Below are 21,961 nucleotides of genomic sequence, written 5' to 3' on the forward strand. Positions count from 1 at the left end.
TTTTCAGACAGAAAACATGATCTTCCACAAATTCTTCAAAAATGCTGCAGGTTATGGATATGGTACACCTGATGGAATAATTGTTTCAGATTTCCTGAACTATTTAAAATATAAAAGATATTTTTACAAGTACTTAAGGTCTTCTGAAGCACTCATTTGAGTTTGAGGATAACTTGCTTCTGCTCAATTGGTATAGATTCTGGGGTGATCAAGTTAATGTGGGGATTGCACACTCTACAACAGATGGCACAGGAAGTGACTCACAGGATGAATAGATGGTTGGTGAGGTGGTGTGTTCTTTTTCCATTTACCCTGGGTTACTCAGGCCTTCTAAGGCACTGTTCTCAATGTCATCCTAAATGCTCCATTTCTACATTGATTAGCTATGGTCCAAGGATTCCGAAGAGACATTGGGAGTATTGCATTTATTCAGGGAGGATCTGAGAACACCTTTGAATGTTTTGCCTTCCCTATTAATTTCTTTCTGTGGCGGTGCTCCAATAGAATTCTTTAGGAGTCTGATATTGTGCAGGCAAAAGACTTGACCTGCATAGTGGAGCAGACTGAATCTAATTGGACTCCCTTGCTGTAATTGCTGGGAGAGATGCCAATGATGCTTCTTTCACTTGGTAGATGTTGCAGAGATTGCATTAGTGGTATCTTTCTCATGCCTTGAAATGCAGTTTGTGGGTAGACCAACTCTCAGGGGCAGAAAAGGGTGTAGGGGTCACTGCTGCTGGTAGGCTGTGAGTTTGGTGTTGAGCTTGAATGTTCTTCAAACACCCCTTCTCTCACCCAGCCAAAGGTTGTGTTGATGCAATGAAAGTGATGTAGATTTCCATCATTTCTGTCTGCTGTCACTGTAATGTGGTTCCCAAGATCTGGGAAGTGGTCTGTCATCTCATGTTTTGCTTGAATTGTCAGATGGCATTGTTGGATTAAACATCATATTGGTAAAGGACTGTTGCAAATGTTTAGGAAAGACCCACACCCTCATATGCATCAGTGAAAATAAAACAAGCTGAAAATAATTTGTGTATCAGTTTCTGTACATGCCTAGACACAAGCATGGAAAGGGGAACAATCGACATTTTAGGCCAAGATACCTTCAGCAGGACTGGCGAAGGGTCTCAGCCTGAAACATCAAATGTACTCTTTTCCGTAGATGCTGCCTGGCCTGTTAGTTCTTCCAGCATTTTGTGTGTGTTGCTCACAACAGAATCAATTTCAGTGAATGTTTTTGTTATGTAATCTGCACCATTGACCCTAAACTTTCAAAATGTCCTGCTGCATTGCTACACCTCATTTCCCAGCAAGCTTGTTGCTGATGTGTTATACTGATTTCAAAACAAACTTTTCTTTTTGCCACATTTATGTAAATGAGCAGCCAAAAAAACATGTCCTTGTGTGCTCTTAGTTTATGTTCATATCCACTTTCAAGTAAAAAAAAAAAGAACTCGGAGTAATCCCAATATGTAACAAAAATATTTAAATATCTTGATTCTCTGATGAAAAGAAAGAGAATTTTTATTGTTAGGGAAGCCTGTCCTGTGGACTAAAGATCAGTAATCAGTGAGTAATTCATTACGGATGGAAGAGAAAAGTGCTTGGACTCAATAGCTAATTGTAACATCTACAATGGGAAGTCTAACATCATGAATAGCTGTGATGCTTCGATCCCAGATGAGCCCAACACCTTTTTTGCAGGTTTTGAAAGGGAAAGTAGAACTATACCTGTGCAAATCCCTGCAGCATCTGGTGACCCTGTGATCTCTGTCTAGGAGGCCAACATCAGATCATCTTTCTGGAGGGTGAACCTTCACAAGGTGTCAGGAACTGATGGTGTACCTGATAGGCTCTGAAAACCTGTGCCAACTAGCGGGCAGGAGTAGTCAAAAACATGTTCAATCTCTCACTGCTGCAGTCAGAGGTTCCCAGCTGCTTCAAAAGGACAACAATCATACCAGTGCCCAAGAAGAGCGGGATGAGCTGCCTCCATGACTATTGCCTAGTTGCCCTCATATCTCAAATAAGAGAAAATATGGAGATGCTGAAATTCAAAGCAATACACACAAAATGGCCAGGCAGCATCGGTGGAAAAGTGTATAGTTGACTTTTCAGGTTGACACACTTCATCAGTCCTGAAATGTCAATTGTACTCTTTTCCACAGATGCAGCCTGGCCTGCTGAGTTCCTCCAGCATTTTGTGTGTGTTGCTTGCACTCATATCTACTGTGATGAAGCTGGTTGAGAAGTTGGTCATGCCTAGAATCAACTGCTGTCTGGGCAAGGTCCTGAACCCGCTGCAGTCTGTTTATTGCCTCAATAGCATACAGTGGATGCAATCTCACTGGCTCTCCACTCAGCCTTTGATCACCTGGACAATACTAATACCTACATCAGGCTGCTATCTCAGCATTCAGCACAATCATACCTTCATTTCTAATCAAGAAACTCCAAAACCTGGACTCTGTATTTCCCTTTGCAGCTGGATCCTTGACTTCACAAAGAGACCACAGCCTGTGCGGATTGCAACTACCATCTGCTCACTGACAGTCAACACTGGTGCACCTCAAAAATGCATGCTTAGCCCACTGCCCTACTCTTTTTACACCCATGATTGTGTAGCTAGGCACTGCTTAAATACCATCTGTAAATTTCTGATGACACAACTGTTGTCAAAATTGCAGATGTTGTCGAGGAGGCATATTGGAGTGGCATAGATCTCTGGTTGAGCGGTGTTATTGCAACAAACAACCTTGCACTCAACGTCAGTAGGACAGAGAAATTGATTGTGACCTTCAGGAAAGCGAAGTTGAGGGAACACACACTAGTCCTCATCGAGGGATCGGAAGAGGAAAAAGTGAACAGTTTCAAGTTTGTGCTTGTCAGCAACTCTGAAAAACTATCCTGGGCCCAACGTATTGATGCAATACCAAAAAGGCACAACAGCAGATGTATTTCATTAGGAGCTTGAGGAGAATATGTAATTCACCAAAGACACTTGCGGATTTCTACTTATGTAACATGGAGAGCATTCTAACTGGAACCTCACTGTCTGGAATGTGGGGGCCACTGCACAGGATTGGAAAAAGCTGCAGAAAGTTGTAAACTCATCCAGATCCATCTTGGGCAATGACCTCCCCAGCATCGAGGACACTTTCAAAAGTTGCCTCAAAGAGGTGGCATCCATCATTAAGGATCTCCATCACCCAGGACATACCTTCTTCAAGGAGGAGATACAAGAGCCTGAAGACACACAATCAGAAACAGCTTCTTTCCCTCCACCATCAAATTTCTGAATGGGTAAAGAACCCAAGGACACTACCTCAGTATTTTTCCTCTCAGTCTGCATTACTTATTTGATTTTATTATTTAATTATATATATATTTCTTATTGCAATTTAGAGTTTTTATTATTATATATTGCAGTGTTGCTGCAAAACAACAAATTTCATGAGGTGCCAGTGATGTTAAATCTGGTCTGATTGTGATTTCTGTATGTTGTTGGAATTTCCCACATATTGTACTCCAGAAGGAAGATTTTGGCAACCAACTGAAATTACACAAATTTAGATAGGAAGTAAAATATGTTAGGACTGATATTCCATGAATGTTACTTCTTTCAAAGCTAGATATAGTGCCTTGAAGAAGTATTCAACTCCCAACCCCTTTGTTCACATAAAGGAGTATTATAACCAGGGATTTTGATCAATTTAACTGAGAATTTTTATTTGTGAATCATGTGATCCTTTTTTCACAGCAGAGCCCATAAAAACAGGTAAGATTCTGTTCACCCCGCTTTGCTCCGTATTTAGTTTAACCACCTCTTGCAGCTATTACAGCCAATGGTCTGTATTAGCTTTGCACAATGTGATAGAGCAAGATTTGCCCATTCCTCCTTGCAAAATTGCTCAAGCTGTGCCAAATCATTTGGGGAGCAGTAGTGGACAGCAATCTTAATGTCTTGCCAGAGATGTTCGATTGCGACGCTGACTGGGCCACTCAAGGACATCAATTTTCTTCATTTGAAGTCACTCTGTGATTGCTCTTGGAGATATGTTCAATGCCTCTGAGATCGTCTTGTACCTCTCCCCAGATTTATGCTTCTCTATTATCCTTTCCTGAACTTGTCTTGAATGTTCTTTTGTCTTCATTTTGGTTTGGTCTGTTGAAAATCTACCTTAAAGAGAGAGAGGTATTACAGTATTCTTAGTAATTCATTGAAAACAGATGATCCTCCAATTTTGTACTTAAATAAATTGGGTGATTTGGTGAGGTAATATATTTTACCTGAGGGAAGTTAGTTTAGTAATTCCAAAGGGGATGAATACTTTTTCAACCTCACACTTATGGTTCTTAATTTTTAGTAAATTGTTGACAGGTATGGGAATTTTTCTTTTGACGTGATGCACAATGTTTTGTAGATTAGCTCAAGAATCCTACTTCAATACATACTAAATTTAGAAAACAAGACAGTAAAAAGTGAAAACAGTTGTGAGGATGAATATATTTTTCAAGGCACTGTACACGGCAAGAGAATTTCATTTGGGTTGCAAGTGTTACATGTACTATTTCGTAGCAACTTCCAGAATTCTCTTCCTACAGCGATATCAAGTGTTGCTGATTCTACATTTTAAGTTTCCTGCATGTCGCTGAGGAACAGTAGTTAATATAACACTATTAAGTTTAGTTCCATACATGTATTATTGACTTCTACTATTTAGAATATAATCTAGGCTACATCCTTCCAATGAAACTTTTATGAACTGAGAATATATCAATTTAATAAAAAATGTGTAATATTTGCTTCATATTTAACAGCTTATAGAAGAGCCAGCTATTTTTAACATTATTAGACTTAAGACATTAAGCATTTTGGAGGTTTTAAGTAATGTGGCATTTTGAATCTGTCTGTAATTATACCTTAGGGCCAAAGATAATTTCTTGGAAACATCACCAATGTTAAAGAAAGATGTTATTGTAGGACTTTCAATACAACTTTACAGAGTCAAGTTGTTTATTGCAAACAACACACATAAAAATTGCTGGTGAACGCAGCAGGCCAGGCAGCATCTATAGGAAGAGGTACAGTCGACGTTTCGGGCCAAGACCCTTCGTCAGGACTAACTGAAAGATGAGGTAGTAAGAGATTTGAAAGTGAGAGGGGGAGGGGGAGATCTGAAATGATAGGAGAAGACAGGAGTTTTTAATTCCACGTCCCATTCCCATTCTGATATGTCTATCCACGGCCTCCTCTACTGTCAAGATGAAGCCACACTCAGATTGGAGGAACAACACCTTATATTCCGTCTGGGTATCCTCCAACCTGATGGCATGAACATTGACTTCTCTAACTTCCGTTAATGCCCCACCTCCCCTTCGTACCCCATCCGTTATTTAATTATCTTTTATTATTATGTATTTTTTCTCTCTCTCCTTTTTCTCCCTTTGTCCTTCTCACTATACTCCTTGTCCATCCTCTGGGCTTCCCCCCTCCCCCTTTCTTTCTCCCTAGGCCTCCTGTCCGTCCCATGATCCTCCATAATCCCTTTTGCCAATCAACTTTCCAGCTCTTAGCTCCAACCCTTCCCCCTCCTGACTTCTCCTATCATTTCAGATCTCCCCCTCCCCCTTCCACTTTCAAATCTCTTACTATCTCTTCTTTCAGTTTGTCCTGACGAAGGGTCTAGGCCCGAAACGTCGACTGTACCTCTTCCTATAGATACTGCCTGGCCTGCTGCGTTCACCAGCAATTTTTATGTGTCTTGCTTGAAATTCCAGCATCTGCAGATTTTCTGGTGTTTGCGTTGTTTATTGCAAATCTGCCTTTGGATACACTGGTTTATGAATTAAAACTTTATCTGACACAGGTCTAGTCTCAGCAGTCTATTCATACTACAACACATAACATCTGTTTCCTAAATTCAATACATGGATTTGTTTGGCAACTGACAGCAGATTACATGGATTGAGACACACTGATGTAATTAAATAATTTCAAGGTTATGTTGTTATTAATGTAAAATAGGTTGTTGGATTTTATCAAAATAAATAGGATTTTAAAAACTATCTTCAGCTAGCTATGAGCAGAGAGATTTTTTTGTAACAATGCAATTGCTTATACATGAAAATGCTCTTATAATAATCCACGGTCTCAAAGAACAGAGACAATTGATGTTATTAGGACCACAGCCTGTATTTCAAAACTAATTAGTTCAAAGTGCGCCAACAGTCTTTTTTACAGACATAAATGTTTCTGAGTTTGAACGTCAGTGTGGACGGAAGAAAGGTGAAATTTAATCCTTCTGCGGATAGTATTGTTTGAACAGTTTAGTCTAATAAGTGTATTATTTAATAACCATCTAAGACCTGTAGTGGATGCAATTTCAGTTTATGGCATTTCTCAAGCAAATAGGTATCTCATGGCCAGATAAATGCTATTGATCCATTATCTTCTTAAGATATTAATGACTGGAGTATTTAATTCTGTCACCATTAAGACATTTCTTAGACCATCAAATTAACCTTCTTGTACTGTAAAGACAATCATAAATCTGAGTTATAGCTCCATGTCCTGCAGCTCTCTGCTTCATGAGGGGAATTAAGGGCAGCTCTGTGGAGTGCTTAACATTCCATCAGGAAAACAGCACAAAAATTATCCTTAACATCATGATTTTAACTTGTTTCAGGTTTCTTTGTGTGCTATGCTTTGCCATTTTATTTTTCTTGCTCATATACTTAACTGGCATAAATGTAATCGTCGAAGGTTTACTTCATTTTGGAGTGGGCCAGAATTATGTGGTGGGTTTTCCATTAAGTGTGCTATCTGTTATGGCATACTTAATGAATAATTGTTACTTCTGAGGAACACTAATGTGGTTAATTGGAGATAATCATGTCTGAATGATTATTACTAGCCTCAGACCTGTCTTACCAGTTGGCTCATAGAAACTCCTCCAGTCCCATTGGAAAATAATTCTGGTAAACACAGTTTTCTTGTAATACAGAGTCAAGCTGTATAATGTTTATTTGTTTCTTGATATTCATTGCAGTCCCAGAAGACCAGGACATCCTCTTCCAAGGCTTTCATAACAGAAAATCCTGTCATTGACCTGACTCTGGAAAGTAGTAAGATACCTCCAAGTCCAGCAGACGGCTTTGTTTGTGAGAGCAGTATTGTGAAGGATACAGATGGAGTCCCTCAGTACCAGGTAAAATCTGTTTAAAAACATAGAAATACGGGTAGATTTCATATATTTATGCAGCTAATACGTAGGTGGACTTGATGAGAGGGTACATCATAAACTTTAGGGTGGGTAACAATGTACCACTAAGGACTTAAATTTCTTTTGTAATGTACTAATGAGGCCTCAATCACTGTTCCTGAATTCCATGTGTACATTTCCGCTTGTGTATTAGACTCAAATTTGACAAAACTCTCTGTCAATCATGATCCTATTGAATGAACCTTATTGCAGGCTCAAGGACCTTAACTTTGCTTAATACAGTTATTTTATGATTCTGACATTTTCCAGAATCTCACAACAACCTAGTCAAGAATGTATACATTACATGTTGAAACTTTGCTGATGAATATTTTGAAATTATGCTACAAAAAAAACTCAAACTATTTATCACAAAACCATTTAATTGACATTCCTACAAAAAGTCTGAAGTTTAAACAGTTGATTTTAAATTTCTACTTGAAACAGAGAAAAATTGATTTTAGTCCTCATGTGGTAAATATTTGGTAATATTTATGCATAGTAATTTCCAGGGTGTTGTTTCATGAACTTTGGTTCATGGGCTGAAAGGTAACTAGGAGAGGGCAGAGGTACATTGAACCGGCAGTCAGATCAGGAGTGATGTTTATGAATGGTTTGAGGGGTTGTGTGACTTACTCCTGTTCCTAATCCCTATCTTTGCAATGGAGCAATAAATGTAGTTCATTATTAATAAATACACTTGCTCTGCACAGCAGTTTTACAGTTTTACTAACCCAAGCTTTATTATAAGCAGTAATTCTTGAAACAGAATGATTTTTTGGAAACTTTATATTGTTACTATTACTGTCAAGTGGGGAACTTTGTCGCAATGGATGGAAGAATTTCGAGCAAAGTAAAGGGTTAAAATAATTTTGATTTCATATCAGTATAGTCATACAATCCATTTTATCAGTATCATTGAATCACAGATGTAGATTTGAACAGTCTTTCCAGAAAACTACCAACCATGTGCATCTCTCAGAAAATGGATTACATGAAATTATGTAATATTTCAACAGATTTGTATTAAGAACTGGGATCAATCAAAATCAGTTGTTATACTAGAGTACTAATTTGTCAAGACTGAATTAAATGGCATGATGGTTAGTGACTACAAAATTTTGTGGTCCAGAAGATCAAGGGCAAGTTGGATCTAAAATTGGTTTGGCAATAGGAGTCAGAGGGAGATGGTGGAAGGTCGGTGATTGGATGTTTGTGCCTAGTGGTATTCTACAAATGTTGGTGCAGAGATCTATGTTGTTTGTAACAAATGTGAATGATGTTGATGTTAATGTGGAAGACATGATCAATAAGTGCAGAAGGTTAAAAGGGTTGTGGAATTTTTAATAGTGTGGAGGCTAACAGTTTCATAGGCACATGGCATCTTTTAAGCAGCATTCAGAAGAATACAAATTATACATTCTTCTTGGAAGAAAGAACACAAAAAACTAAATCCATTTTAGCGTAAAGTGATCAAACTTGTCATATTATTGCTAAAATGTATTGATTAGAGTTGTGCCTCTCAGAATGGTTTTGGATCTTCTCTGACCATGAACAAAACTGTGTCAAAAGATACATATACTGGTATGTTTTGTTACTTCAAAACATTAAGCTAATTCAAAGAAAATACGGGAGTCCGAGACATATGCAATTACTGTAGTTTTACATATAACCTGTAATTAATTATCTAAACTAAGAATAATGTTTAATCAAACCATATATATGTGTGTGTGTGTGTGTGTGTATATATATATATAAATATACACACACATAAGATTATTCAAATATTATTGAAATATCAAATACATAACATTCCTCCCTATCTAGCTATAAACTCCAACTCAATAGAGGATGCATCTCAACTATATAAATAATATACTATATAATACAACTACTATTTACAGACATACACAGCATTGTAAATTTTGAAATTGTCCCATTCAGGCCTAAAGATTTAATTGTTGAGAAGGAATTCTTACTCTTGTGCAATAACATCCTTCCTGACAAGGGGGATCACTCTTCTTGGCAGTTGATGTTTGTGGCTGTGAAACAATCTCAGATTCTGGGACTTCCTCTGTGGTGATTGTAGGAATTGACTCTGAAACTGCAGAAAGTGGTTCTAACAGCTCTGGACACCTTTCTTCTTCTTCTTCTAGTTTGTGCATCTTGATCTTGGGAAGGTCCATTTAGTTTACTGGAGTATTCTCTCATTAATACTTATATTGCTCCATTTACGATCTGATCACTCCTCCTCGTTTCCACATCCACAAAAACATCTAATGAATCCTCTGTTTTCATATCTCCATTGACTCTCTTCTTTTTGGCCTTCCATTCATCCAGCTGAGCTTTGGTCTTTGCATCTACTTTTTTAAGCAGTTTTTGTCTCCCACTTGGAGTTCATGCAACAACCTTAATGCATACAGAGTAGATTCTGGTTCTTTATACTCATAAAAGCCAAATGCTTACAACTTTTCTGAAGCTTGTTGAACTCTCTTCCAAGATAAAGCCAAGCCATATTTTGCAAGTAACAACAGGAATTCTGCAGATGCTGGAAATTCAAGCAACTTTGATGTGTTTTGCAAGTAACTGCATGATTACATATCAGAAACTTTCTCAGATACATTGCCTACAAAAACTGTTGTAGTCAGACCACTGCTTTCATCATTTTCATGCTTCCACTGAGCAGCATGGTCCTTCCTTGGTCCAATTTGCTTTCCAACCAGAGGCATAGAGGTTAGCACTAACACCTGTGTCCTCTGTTGTGCAACAGTTCATGGTGTTCAGCATGGAGACAGTTGTTGCATCATCCAGTACCTTTCTCAATTCACTTTCAGTTGGCTTCATTACAGGGGATGTGGCATGCAAATGGTGGATGGATCCCCACTAAAGTTGTAGTTGTCTCAGCCACGTCCCCAGAATGTTGATCCTTCTGTTTTTACCACATACAAGCTCATTGTGGCTCATTGGTTGTTGTATTTCACTGTTACAGATGTCATTTCCACAAGAGTCATCTTTTCTCCGGTATAAGATCTTAGCTGGATATCTGCAGGCTTCAGTTTTGTGTCTTTGATATGCCGGTCAAACTCATTTTGCAGAATGACTGAAACAGCTGAACCAGTGTCTAATTCCATTTTATTACATTACTAAATCTCAAGGCTACACAATCCTATATCATTTTCATCATTATCAAGTTTTCCATCAACAACATGCAAATTAGTGCTTTTTTTGAAACTACAAGTTGACTTTTTAGTGTTTCCTCTTCTCTGTGCAGTCCATTTATTTTTGTCTGCTCGACGTGCTCTTTGCGTGTGACCTACTTGGTTGCATTATTTGCAAGTTTCACCTTTAAATCTCCTTTTGTTCAGCGTATGTGAGCCCCTGCCACAACGGTAACAAAATATGTTTGGCTAGCCCAGTTTCTATTTAGGTGATGCAATTTTGTTCATGCTCACTTTCTTACTTGTCTGCAACTCAATTGTGTCTCTGTCTGTGGTTTCCATTGAAAAGGCAATTTCCACTGCTTGTTTGAATGTAAGCTGTGCTTCAGTTATGAGCTGTTTTTGAATGCTTTCTTTTGACATTCCACAAACTAAGCAATCTCTTAATGTACAGGTTTCCCTCGCTATCTGAAGGTAGAGCGTTCCTATGAAATGGTTCGTAAGCCGGAATGTTGTAAAGTGAATAAGCAATTACCATTTATTAATATGGGGAAAATTTTTGAGTGTTCCCAGACCCAAAAAATAACCTACAAAATCATGCCAAATAACACATAAAACCTAAAATAACAGTAACATATAGTAAAAGCAGGAATGATATGATAAATACACAGCCTATATAAAGTAGAAATACTTTTCTGCAGCACTGTCTAGTGCAACGAAAATCTCGCAGAAGCGCTCTTGGCAGAAACACTCTGTCCAGTAACCTTTAAGCTATGAAGCTACCAAATCATACCAAATAACATAAAAATACACAGCCTATATAAAGTAGAATTAATGTATGTACAGTATAGTTTCACTTACCGGAATCGGGAAGACTCCAATAAATTGCAGTTTCGTCACAGTTAAACACTTGATTATACGAATAACCACCTGATGCAATCGGCAATCGGCTCTGATCTGGGCCGACATTTACGCGCCGGGCGGTGCCTAATTAATTAGCTTGTTTGTTTCGGCTTTTTTCATAAAGATGTGCTGTGTGCGTCCCGACTACCACTGAACCAATGCATTCTTCGCAGCCCGAAGGTTGAAGACCACTGCTTAAACTATGAAGCTGCCCTCGCCTCAGAAACCGATCAAACCACCCATGACTACCTTTAAATTCCACTTTCGCAACACTTTCATCACCATCGTCCAGTGTTTTCTGTTTCAGCTTATCAAAAAGACTGACTGATATCTCCTTAAGTATAAGAAAACTTAACGGAACACCATGCTTTGTACACCCATCAATACACTCAAGCAATAGTCTTTGCATTTTTTCTATTATTGGATGTCGACTAAGAGAGACCAATTTGCTACGAACAGAACCAACAGTAACATTGGCAGCTTTCAAAATTCTTTCTCTCTGCATATAAATAGTGCGAATGGTGGACGCAGACAAGTTCAACGTGCGGACAACGTCCTTACTTTGCTCACCACGATCGAAACGCTTAATTATGTCTAGATTTACGCTAAGTGTAACACCCTTGCGAGCTCATTTAGGCTTTTCTGATACCTTAGAACTCATCTTGCTAACGGATGCACAAAATAAATCGAGATAAAGCACGTGTTTAAGCAATGCTGGCTAGAATGCAGTTCTGGGGGAGGAACTTGGCTGTTTGGGCGCGCGCTGCCTTTTTTTTGTAACAGTGAAAACATCTTCTGTTAGCGAAAACAGGTAACTAATGTAGGTCTTTCTTAACAGCGATGTGTCGTAAAGCAAACGTTCGGAAAACGGGGGCCACCTGTATCTTCAAGCCCATTACCATACTGATAATGCTCAGGCAATCTTTTCAATTCAGCCACGTACACTGAACTCGGCTCCTCTTCTTCTTGATTTGGCTTATGAAACCTAAAGCATTTTGCAATCAGTATTGGGTTTGGTTCTAAATATTCCTGTGTTACTTTTACAATAGCAGCAAAGCTCATTTCTGATGGTTTGTTTGGAGAAAGTCAAACTTTGAAGCAAACTTTATGCCTTAAACCCAATGTGCTTAGCAAAATTGGTACTCGTTTCTCATTTGCTATTTTTTTGCTTCAAAATACTGTTCTAATCATTCAGTATACACGAGCCAATTACCCATCATGTAATCAAACTCATCAATCTTTCTGATTTAGCCAGCCACTTCGGATTTTTTAAATGATTATTATCACCTGGAACTCTCTCTATATGAATCTGTGAATTCCTTCATTTCTCTTTATGAACCCATACTCTAGCTTTCTGACTTTAAAAAAGTCGATCATGTTTTCCCTTCCAAAGACTGCCTCTCCACATGCTGGGCTGTGCAAAGCTGTTCTTTTTAAAATTTTGAACGTCTCGCTGCACATGAACTGATCGATAGTCTTCTCGGGTTCATTTTAGAAAGACCTTATCGTCAATGTTATGTTTTGTAACTTCAAAACATTAAACTAATTCAAAGAAAGCATAGGAGTCCAGGAATGCAGGTCTAGCTTCGAGTTTATTTTAAGTGAAGTGGGCATGTATCATATGATAGTGTGATGATGTATGCAATTAATGTATTCTTAAATGTAACCTGTAATTAATCATTTAAATGAACAAGAATGGTTAATCAAACAATATATATCAAAGTTCAGTTTATTATCAGAGTGTATACACGTCACCACATGCAACACTGAGATTCTTTTTCTGCAGACATGCTTAGCAAATCTATAGAACAATAACTGTAAACAGGATCAACAAACTGCATATGCAAATATAAATAGTAGATAGCAATAAATAACAAGCATAAAATAACAGGTAAACAATCCTTAAAGTGAGATCATCAGTTGTGGGAACACCAGAAGTAGGATGGGTGTAGATATCCTCTTTTGTTTGAGAGCTGAGGGGTAGTAACTGTTCTTGAACCTGGTGGTGCGAGTCCTGAAGCACTTGTACCTTCTACCTGATGTACAAGATTACTCAGATATTATTGAAATATTAAATACACAACACTCCTTCCTGCTTAGCTATAAACTCCAACTTAATAGAGAATACATCTCAACTATATACACACAATACTATGTAATGCATGTACTATATATGGACATCCACAGCACAGTAAATTTTAAATTGTCACATTTAGGCTTAACCGTGGTGGTTGTAGGAGTTAACTCTGAGACTGTAGGAAGAGGTTCTGATAGCTCTAGACACCTTCCTTCTCCTTTTCTCTCTCTCTACTCATCTCTTTCTTTTTTGACTTTCCTCCTCTCTTTAACACCATTCTCTTCCTTGTTCACCTTCTTTCTCTCCATCTCTTACTTCCTTTTTCTTCTAGTTTGTGTATCTTGGCCTTGGGAAGGTCCACTTAGTTCACTGGAATACTCTCTCATTAATGCTTCTGTTGCCTTCTTTACGATCTGATCGCTCCTCTTGGTTTCCTCATCCACAATATCCTCTGATAGATCCTCTTTTTTGTGTTTTCATTCAGTCCTTTCTTTTTCGCCTTTCTATTTATCTGACTGGGCTTTAGTCTTACAAGCAGCCTTTTTGTCTCCTGCTCAAAGTTCATTCAATAAATTTTATGCACGCAATTTTATAGTTACCTGAATGTTTGTATGAATGACAGTAGAGTAGCCTAAACTTGGAGTTCCTAGAGAATTAGAACTAGGAAAGCTCAGTAACACTTAACAATACTTTATGCAAATCTTTTTAAACCTTTTTATGTTTGTCTTCTGCTGCTAATGATGGAAAGCAAGAAGAATTTTATGTCTTGAGTAAAATGCACCATGGCAATGAATTTCTTATTGCAAGTTAGTAGAAATATGAAAACATTAGCTGCATTGAATAATCCTTTAATTGCCATTTTGGTATATGTGTGGCTAATGATGCAGCTAGTACTGCATAAGATCCCTGTGTAGGATGGAGACAGAATTGATTCCTGCCTCCACCAGTACTACTCTATGGTAAAGATATTTGCAGATGATCTTCTGGTAATCCCCATCACCCCACAACTTATTCTGGTTTCTTCTCCCTTTGTTCCAATCCTGATGAAGGGTCTCAGCCCTAAATGTTGACTATTTCTTCTTCTCCATAGATGCTGCCTGACTTGCTGAGTTCCTCCAGCACTTTGTGTGCTGCTCAAGATTTCTAGCATCTGCAGAATCTCTTGTGTTTATGTTTTCCAGTGGTCAACTACTGCTGCCAGTTCTCTGTTATTTTCACTTATATATCCCGGGGTGTATTGATGTAATTGATAATGTTGAACCCCTCTGGCCTGCTAGCATGCTTTGCTTTATGCTTTTCTGCTAGTATGAAACCCTGCAGTTGGTGAGTTTGAATGAGAGGCCATTATTTGAACGAACAAACGAATAACTGAATAAATAAATAAATTTGTTAATACATCAGACTGGTTTCAGCCTTAATTGTTGGAAATTAAGGGATGCATTTTTGTTCGCTCATTTGCAAATATATAGTCTTCGTGGATGAAGTATGGGTAATGCAAATGGAATTCATTGTGTCGATCCTGTATCATAAGTAAGAAGATCTTTGTTTTTCTATTTCTGAACATCTATGCTTTCCTGCTCAATTTAACATAGGTGGAATATAGGCTCCTATATAAAACAAATGTGAAGTCAGGGAAAAGTAGCTTGGGCAGCATTGTTAATTTGGCATCATAAAATATTTCAAATTGACATATTATTTTAAATGATTCCTTACGGTTGATTAACTTGGAAAAAATTTGGGATTCTGATTAGTCTTAATTTTTTTCTTCTTCAGGATGGCAAAGGTTATGGTATTGGGGAATTGGTTTGGGGAAAAATAAAGGGCTTCTCGTGGTGGCCGGCAATTGTGGTTTCCTGGCGCACACCTGGAAGAAGGCAAGCTGCATCAGGAATGAGATGGCTTCAGTGGTTTGGAGATGGCAAGTTCTCAGAGGTCAGTACAAAACAGGAGTCAAAAATGTGAAAAGTTTCAGAATAGTTTGATGATTTTTTTTAAAGATTAAAAGGTAAAATTTTAGGTTTGGTGAAGTTTAAATACTTAATTTTGCTTCCATGTGTGCTAAGGTGTTAAGCATAAACAGGTACGGTACTGTGCAAAAACCTTAGGCACATATATACAGGTAGAATGCCTAAGACTTTAGTACAGTACTGTATTTGTCAACATGGGGTGGAGAGCGAGTTTGTAAATCTGGCGGGAGCAAAGGATGTTGTGACTGGTGAGGGTGGAGCGCCACATGAGAGGGGTGGGATTGGTGGCAGAGGAGTGCCAGGAGCAGGTGGGTGGCACAGGTGCAGACACAGCCTGCCTTGAGCCACCAGTGAAGGTAATTTGATTCCAAACACATAGTTTATTGATCATGGCAGAATGTCTTTTCTGGTGCTTTCTGCTCCCTCCCTTCTCCCTGCCCCCTTCCCACTATCAGTCCACAATGAAGACCCATATCAGAATCGGGTTTAGCATCACTCACATATGTCATGATAGCGGTAGCACAGTGGTTAGCACAACACTATTACTGCTCATGGTGTTCCAGAGTTCTGAGTTCAATTCTGGCACCATCTGAAAGGATTTTGTACGTCCTCTCTGTGGAAATCACGGGTTTTCCCTGGATGCCCTGGTTTCCTCCCACAGTCCATAGATGCACCTGGTAGATTAATTGGTCATTGCAAATTGTCCTGTGATTAGGTTAAGGTTCTTTGGGTTCATCGGGGGTTTCTGGGGCAACTTGGCTTGAAGGGCTGGAGGGCCTACTCTGTGCTATGTTGCTAAATAAAATAAAAAGTAACATGTAAAATTCATTTGTACACTCAAAGCCCTCAAATGTTAAATGGAAGGAAGCAGACCGTAGTCAGTTAAAAAAGGACCAACCATAACTAATCAACCTGCAGGGGGGCCAGAGGATTCCCATTTCTTTTTCTGTGCTCTTTTGGAATTCTTCCTCCCTCCTTTCTGATGTCATTCAGAGCATTACAAACTGCCCTGGGCCTCATGTCCAGTCCTCCACTACTGCACAGTACTTCTCAGAGGACATAGGTAAACCCCCTGCAGTTCCATTTAATGCACTGAAAAATTTCCAGGCCAATATTTCAGAAACAGGTTTAATACCATGGGCATATGTCATTGTCTTTGCGGCAGCAGTACAATATATAATAATAGAAAAAAAAATTACAATAAAAATATATATATTCAAATAAGTAGTGCAAAAATAGGGAAAGAAAACAGTGAGGCAGTGATCATGGTAGTGGGGAAGAAGCTGTTCCTGTATCAAGTGTGTGCCTTCAGGCTCCTGTACCTCCTTCCTGATGGTAGCAATGAGAACCGGGCATGTCTTGGGTGATGGGGGTTCTCAATGACGGATGCATCAAAAGAATGTCCTGAAGATGACCTAAATACGACGGAGGCTAGTGCCCATGATGGAGCTGACTAAGTTTACAACTGTCTGCAGCTTATTTCGATCCTGTGCAGTAGCAATCCCCTCACCCCCACCATACCAGATGGTGATGCCGTCAGTTAGAATACTCTCCGCAGTAAATCTGCAGAGATTTGCGAGTGTTTTTGGTGGCATACCAAACCTCCTCATTACACCTAGTGAAATATTTGAACTTTACTACAGAAAATTTATTTTATTATGAGTATTGTGGAGACTGGAAGTTATTTGTTGTCAATGCATTGTTGGTCATTTGTAAAAGAAGCCCACTCGCCTGATACATGAGTACACCCAAGTATAAACTAGACCAAACAAGAGTAAATGTTTTAAATGTTTAGAATTATGTTGGTAGATTTCAGATTGTAAGGAGGTTTAAGTATTGTCACATATTTCCTTGCCATACATTGTACTACAGTGTGTTCAAAATATATTCATCATAGATTGGAGAATTCCTCTTCTTTTGTTTTACTCCTCTGAACTTGGGGATTGTCCTGTTTCCCTCTGACTGACCTTCAGATATCTGTAGTCTGTGGCTCAGTGTGAGTAATGCTTGTCTGTTACAGAGTTATAGAGTTGTACAGCACAGAAAGGTTAGCTAGACTCACCACATACAATTTAACCCTTTTACCCATCTGTATTAATCCCATTTGCCCTCAGCATGCAAATAAATAACTCCCTGGAAGTAGTGACACAGGCAGACAAGGTGGTGAAGGTGCTGTGGGCTTGCCTTCATTGGATGGAACTTTGAGCACAAGAGTTGAGACAGCATGTTTCAGCTAGATAGGATGTTGGTGAGACCAACCTTGGAATACTGTGTGCAGGTCTTTTTTCCATACTTTGGGAAGGATGTGATTAAACTAGGGAGAGTATAGAAAAGATTCACATAGATGTTGCTGGAACTGGAGGCCATGAGTTATGAGAAGAGACTGAATAGGCTGGGACTGTTTTGTCTGGAATGAAGAAGGCTGGTGGGTAGCCTTATAGATGCTTATAAAATCACAAGGAGCATAAATAGGGTAGACAATCATCATGCCTTTCCCAGGGAAGGGAATTGAAGATTAGTGGCTATAGATTTAAGCAATACACAAACTGCTGAAGGAATTCAGCAGGTCAGGCAGCATTAATGGAATCCATTTCTCTCCATAGAAGCTGTCTGACCTGAAAGAGTTCCTCCAGCATGTTGTGTGTGTTGCTCAAGATTTCCAGCAATTGCAAAGTCTCTTGTGTCTGCATTCTCTAGGCATAGATTTGAAGTGAGAGGGAAATGATGTAAAAGGGATAAGTGTTTCATACAAGCTTATGAAATGAATTGCTCCAGGAGCTGGTAGAGGGAGGTACAATTTCAGAATTTTAATGACATTTTCAAAAGGAAAGTTTTTGAGGGATATCACAAACGCAGGCAAATGGGACTACTCAGGAAAGCAATTTGGTTAATTTTTATGAGTTGGGCCAAAGGGCCTGTTTTCATACTATATAATTCTATGACTCTGTTTTCCTATCACATGAAAACAGTGTTATTGATAGTTCACTCCTGGAAATGAATTTTAAATCCCATCCAATCCTCTGTTCTATAATAATAATAATAATTGTGTTGGCAGTTTGGTGCAGGTATAACTAGTGACCTTACGGATGTGATGCAGTTCTTCTGCTGACCCAATCTCTGAAATTTGGGATGGACTTATCAGCTGTAATAGATCTCACTCCTTTGGCTTTCCAGGGTCAGTAGAAATGCTACTAAACAATACTTAGTGTTTTTTCTTTGTTGAATATAAGGATGGTTCAGGATACCCCTGTCCAGTGATGGTGTAATAACTTGCAGTTTGGAATAAGAGTTGAAGAATGCATATCTGTTCTTAAAAATGTGCAGTTTTCAGAATGCTTTGGATGATTAACATTTTTTGTACCTTCTTGTTTTCAAGGTTTCTGCTGACAAACTTATGCCTTTAACTGCTATTAGCCAGTATTTTCACTCATCTGCATTTAACAAGCTGGTTTCTTATAAAAGAGCTGTGTTCCAGGCTTTGGAGGTAATACATTTTAAAACTAGGAATCCATTTGTCGTATTGCAGTCTTTTGGACTAATTATAAATGCTTTTCTTTCTTCAGAAGTTGGATAATTCTGTTGACTTAGTTTGAAGGTCAACTTTTCAATCAATGCTGGTGGGGAATCATAGATTCCCAGCTCCTGATCTTGAATAAAAATTCAAATGCTGGAGGTCTAGTTTACTTTTAATGTTTAAGTGGTGATGAAAACAGAAAATAAAGGAAATACTCAGCAGGTTAAGTTGCACCTTTGGGAAGAGAAATAAAGTTAATATGTCAGATCAAAGATCCTTTATCATAGTAGAATTGAACTCTGGAGTGATGGTTCATTCAGATGCTCTGTGCCCTGATAGTTTTCCTTTATGTACAAAGCAATCATAATAAAATTGTCTTCTGAATTCTCATTTTTTTAAAAAAGAACTTTCGCTCTCCCTAAAATATAGAAATATATAATATAAATATTTACAATTGCATGTCCCAGCATGGGAATCTGTTTACTAAATTTGTTGGAATCGAATAGTTACTGCTTGGTGTTAAACTTAATTCAATAATATGAAAAGGCCAAATTCAAATGAGATGGTGCATCATTTCCCAGGGGTCCTCTTTTTTCCACAAGGCAGAAGTTTAACAGATCTGAATGCTTTGTGGCCTTCAACAGCTTTCAAATTAAGAATATATTGTGTTCTAAGTGTTTCTTTACCAACAATTTCACAATATAGCTGTTGTCCCACTTCGTGCTCAGCAGGCAGGGCCTCACTGGTAGGAATAAGATTATCCTGCAATAACCAATTGTTGACTGGGAACCTGGAGAATTATGCATTTTTCTTTGAGTAACGCTTTACAATCTAATTCAGAGGACAATGAGCAATGGGTTTATAACACTGGACAACAATTTTTTATGAGAATATTGCTTCCTCAAATTTTCTTTAGTTATGATAGACCACTTGAAGCTGAACACGGCTATAATTTCAGACTACTTGTATCACATAGGAGTTTGGAGAAACAAGAAATTAACTTTTATTGAATATAAAGCACTTAATTGAATAATGGTGCTGACACTTTGCAGTAGTTCAACTAAACTAAAAATGTTTTATTGATGATTTTTAGTTGTACTCAGTGTCTGAGGCTTGTTGCTTAAATGTTCAACAATAATCAGTCGACTTCCAGTGAGGCACGAGGCAAGATGGCAGCACAACACTGAGCGCTGACATACAACCCTCCTTTTTCAAGTTCTTCAAGGCTCATAGACGGTCTTAATACAAGGTTGAGTTGGAGAAAGATCTAACTAAAGACATGGCTTCAAAAATGGATCCAAATTCAATAAGGAAACAAGATACCAACAGACGACACCAAGCTAGTGATTCATCTGAAGAAATAGCTATGCTAATTAAACAAACAATGGCAACGGAGATGGAATTGCTGCAAGAAACGGTAGCCCACATGCTAAAGGAGTCGCTGGAAAAGGCTCTCGACCCCATACAGAAGCATATGGCAGAGAACGGCAACATTCTCCGGTCGTTAAAGGAGTAAGCGGACATTCACGCTAAAAAATTTAACACGGTCTTCAATAAAATAGACAACATTCAGGTTTGCTTATGCAAGAATGAGAAAGTTACTAACTCCTGTCTCGTGGAGGTGTTTAAGATATGGAAGAAGTTAAACGACTTGGAGGACAGATCCAGGAGAAACAATGTGTGGCTGGTCAACTTACTGACAGGCGCTGAGGGCGACGATCCAAGAGGTTACCTCCAGAAGATGCTGCCTAATTGTATTCCAGCGCTCAAGAATTCCTACAGCACTCCTTTGGAGATCGATAGAGCACATCTTTTCCATCAACACCTCAAGACCGCGGACCATGATTTTTAAGCTTCTACAGTACACAGACTGGCAGGCTATCCTGGAGGGTGCGAGGAAAGCCAAACCTACTCTCCCTGATGGCACCCAGCTACAGTTCTTCGCCGACTACAGCCCCGGCACGATGCAGGAACGGCAGGGATACAAGGAGATCCACGCTAAACTTCGACAGAAGGGGCTCGGCTCGTTCCTCATGTACCAGCGATTTTGAAAGTGAATGTCAAGGGCATGAAGATGTCATTTAACTCGGCAGAGGAGGCAAAAGAAGCTCTGAAATCATCGGTGCTGGGAGATATGGAAGAAGACCCTGGGCAAAGTCCACACGCCCCTCAGGAGGAGATGGAACGGCATTGAGAGCTCGGACTAGCCTGTTTGCGCAATCTAACAAGCACGGGCAAGTTAATAATCTAGGTGTGAAGTTTTCTGGTTATTCTTTTATCAGAAAGTCATTCGTTGCACCTTTGTATTTAGTTAATTAAGGGGCCAATTTGTTTCTGACTATTGCAGGTCAGAGTTTTAAGGTAATATTCAATACAGTATACCCAAATGTAATACTTCATCAAGAATGAAGCTGTAAACCAGCAGGTTGTTCTGACTAACTTTAGAATCTAATGTCTCCAGTAGACTTTTTCTGGGCACCGGATAAGACGTCATTGGCGCTATCGCTAAGCGACGGTCTATTGAAGCGACAGTTTCTTGCAAGATAGCTGTTGGGATCTTGATTATGTGTTTCTGTATACTATATTTGAGACGGAAACGGTTTTTCTTATATAGGTTAACAGGTTTGTCCAGGTTTCTTTTTTCTTGTCTCTTTGATATGATTGTCCATGAGAACTGCTTTGCCTTTCTAATTTGTTGGTGCTGGAAGGGGACGGTTGATGTCAGTGTTCAGTGTCTGACATTGCTAAGTGACACTCACAGATGTTACAAAGTAAAGGGTTGAATGGGAGGGGTGATGGGGGGTGGGGAGGGGTGATGGGGTGGGTGGGAAAGGGGTAACTCAGGGCTCCACCACCAACTTACAACAACAGATCCAGGAGAAGATGAGCAACACAGGTAAATTAGAAAATCTTACTATTGTATCACTTAATGTTAGAGGATTAAACTCTCCCTACAAGCGTTGAAAGGTTTTAGATTTCTTACGCAGAAAGAAAATAGATATTGCGCTGTTACAGGAAACACATCTTAAACCTAATGACATTCCCAGGGTTCAAAACCGTTTTTATAAACCCGT

At 38.9% G+C, this 21,961-nt stretch overlaps 1 protein-coding gene across 3 annotated transcripts in view; it reads left to right on the forward strand.

Moving 5' to 3' along the window:
• The window catches only part of dnmt3bb.1 (DNA (cytosine-5-)-methyltransferase 3 beta, duplicate b.1), a 267,878-nt gene that overhangs the window by 146,274 nt on the left and 99,643 nt on the right, over positions 1–21,961 (forward strand). For all 3 annotated transcript variants that reach the window (XM_072241847.1, XM_072241850.1, XM_072241849.1), the window contains exons 6-8: positions 7,056–7,214; positions 15,180–15,338; positions 18,750–18,857. In XM_072241847.1, the coding sequence (XP_072097948.1) occupies positions 7,056–7,214; positions 15,180–15,338; positions 18,750–18,857 (426 nt within the window). The remainder of the gene's footprint in view (positions 1–7,055; positions 7,215–15,179; positions 15,339–18,749; positions 18,858–21,961) is intronic.

Source organism: Mobula birostris, chromosome 2 (assembly GCF_030028105.1).
Source record: "Mobula birostris isolate sMobBir1 chromosome 2, sMobBir1.hap1, whole genome shotgun sequence".
In the NCBI taxonomy this organism is placed as follows: Eukaryota; Metazoa; Chordata; class Chondrichthyes; order Myliobatiformes; family Myliobatidae; genus Mobula; species Mobula birostris.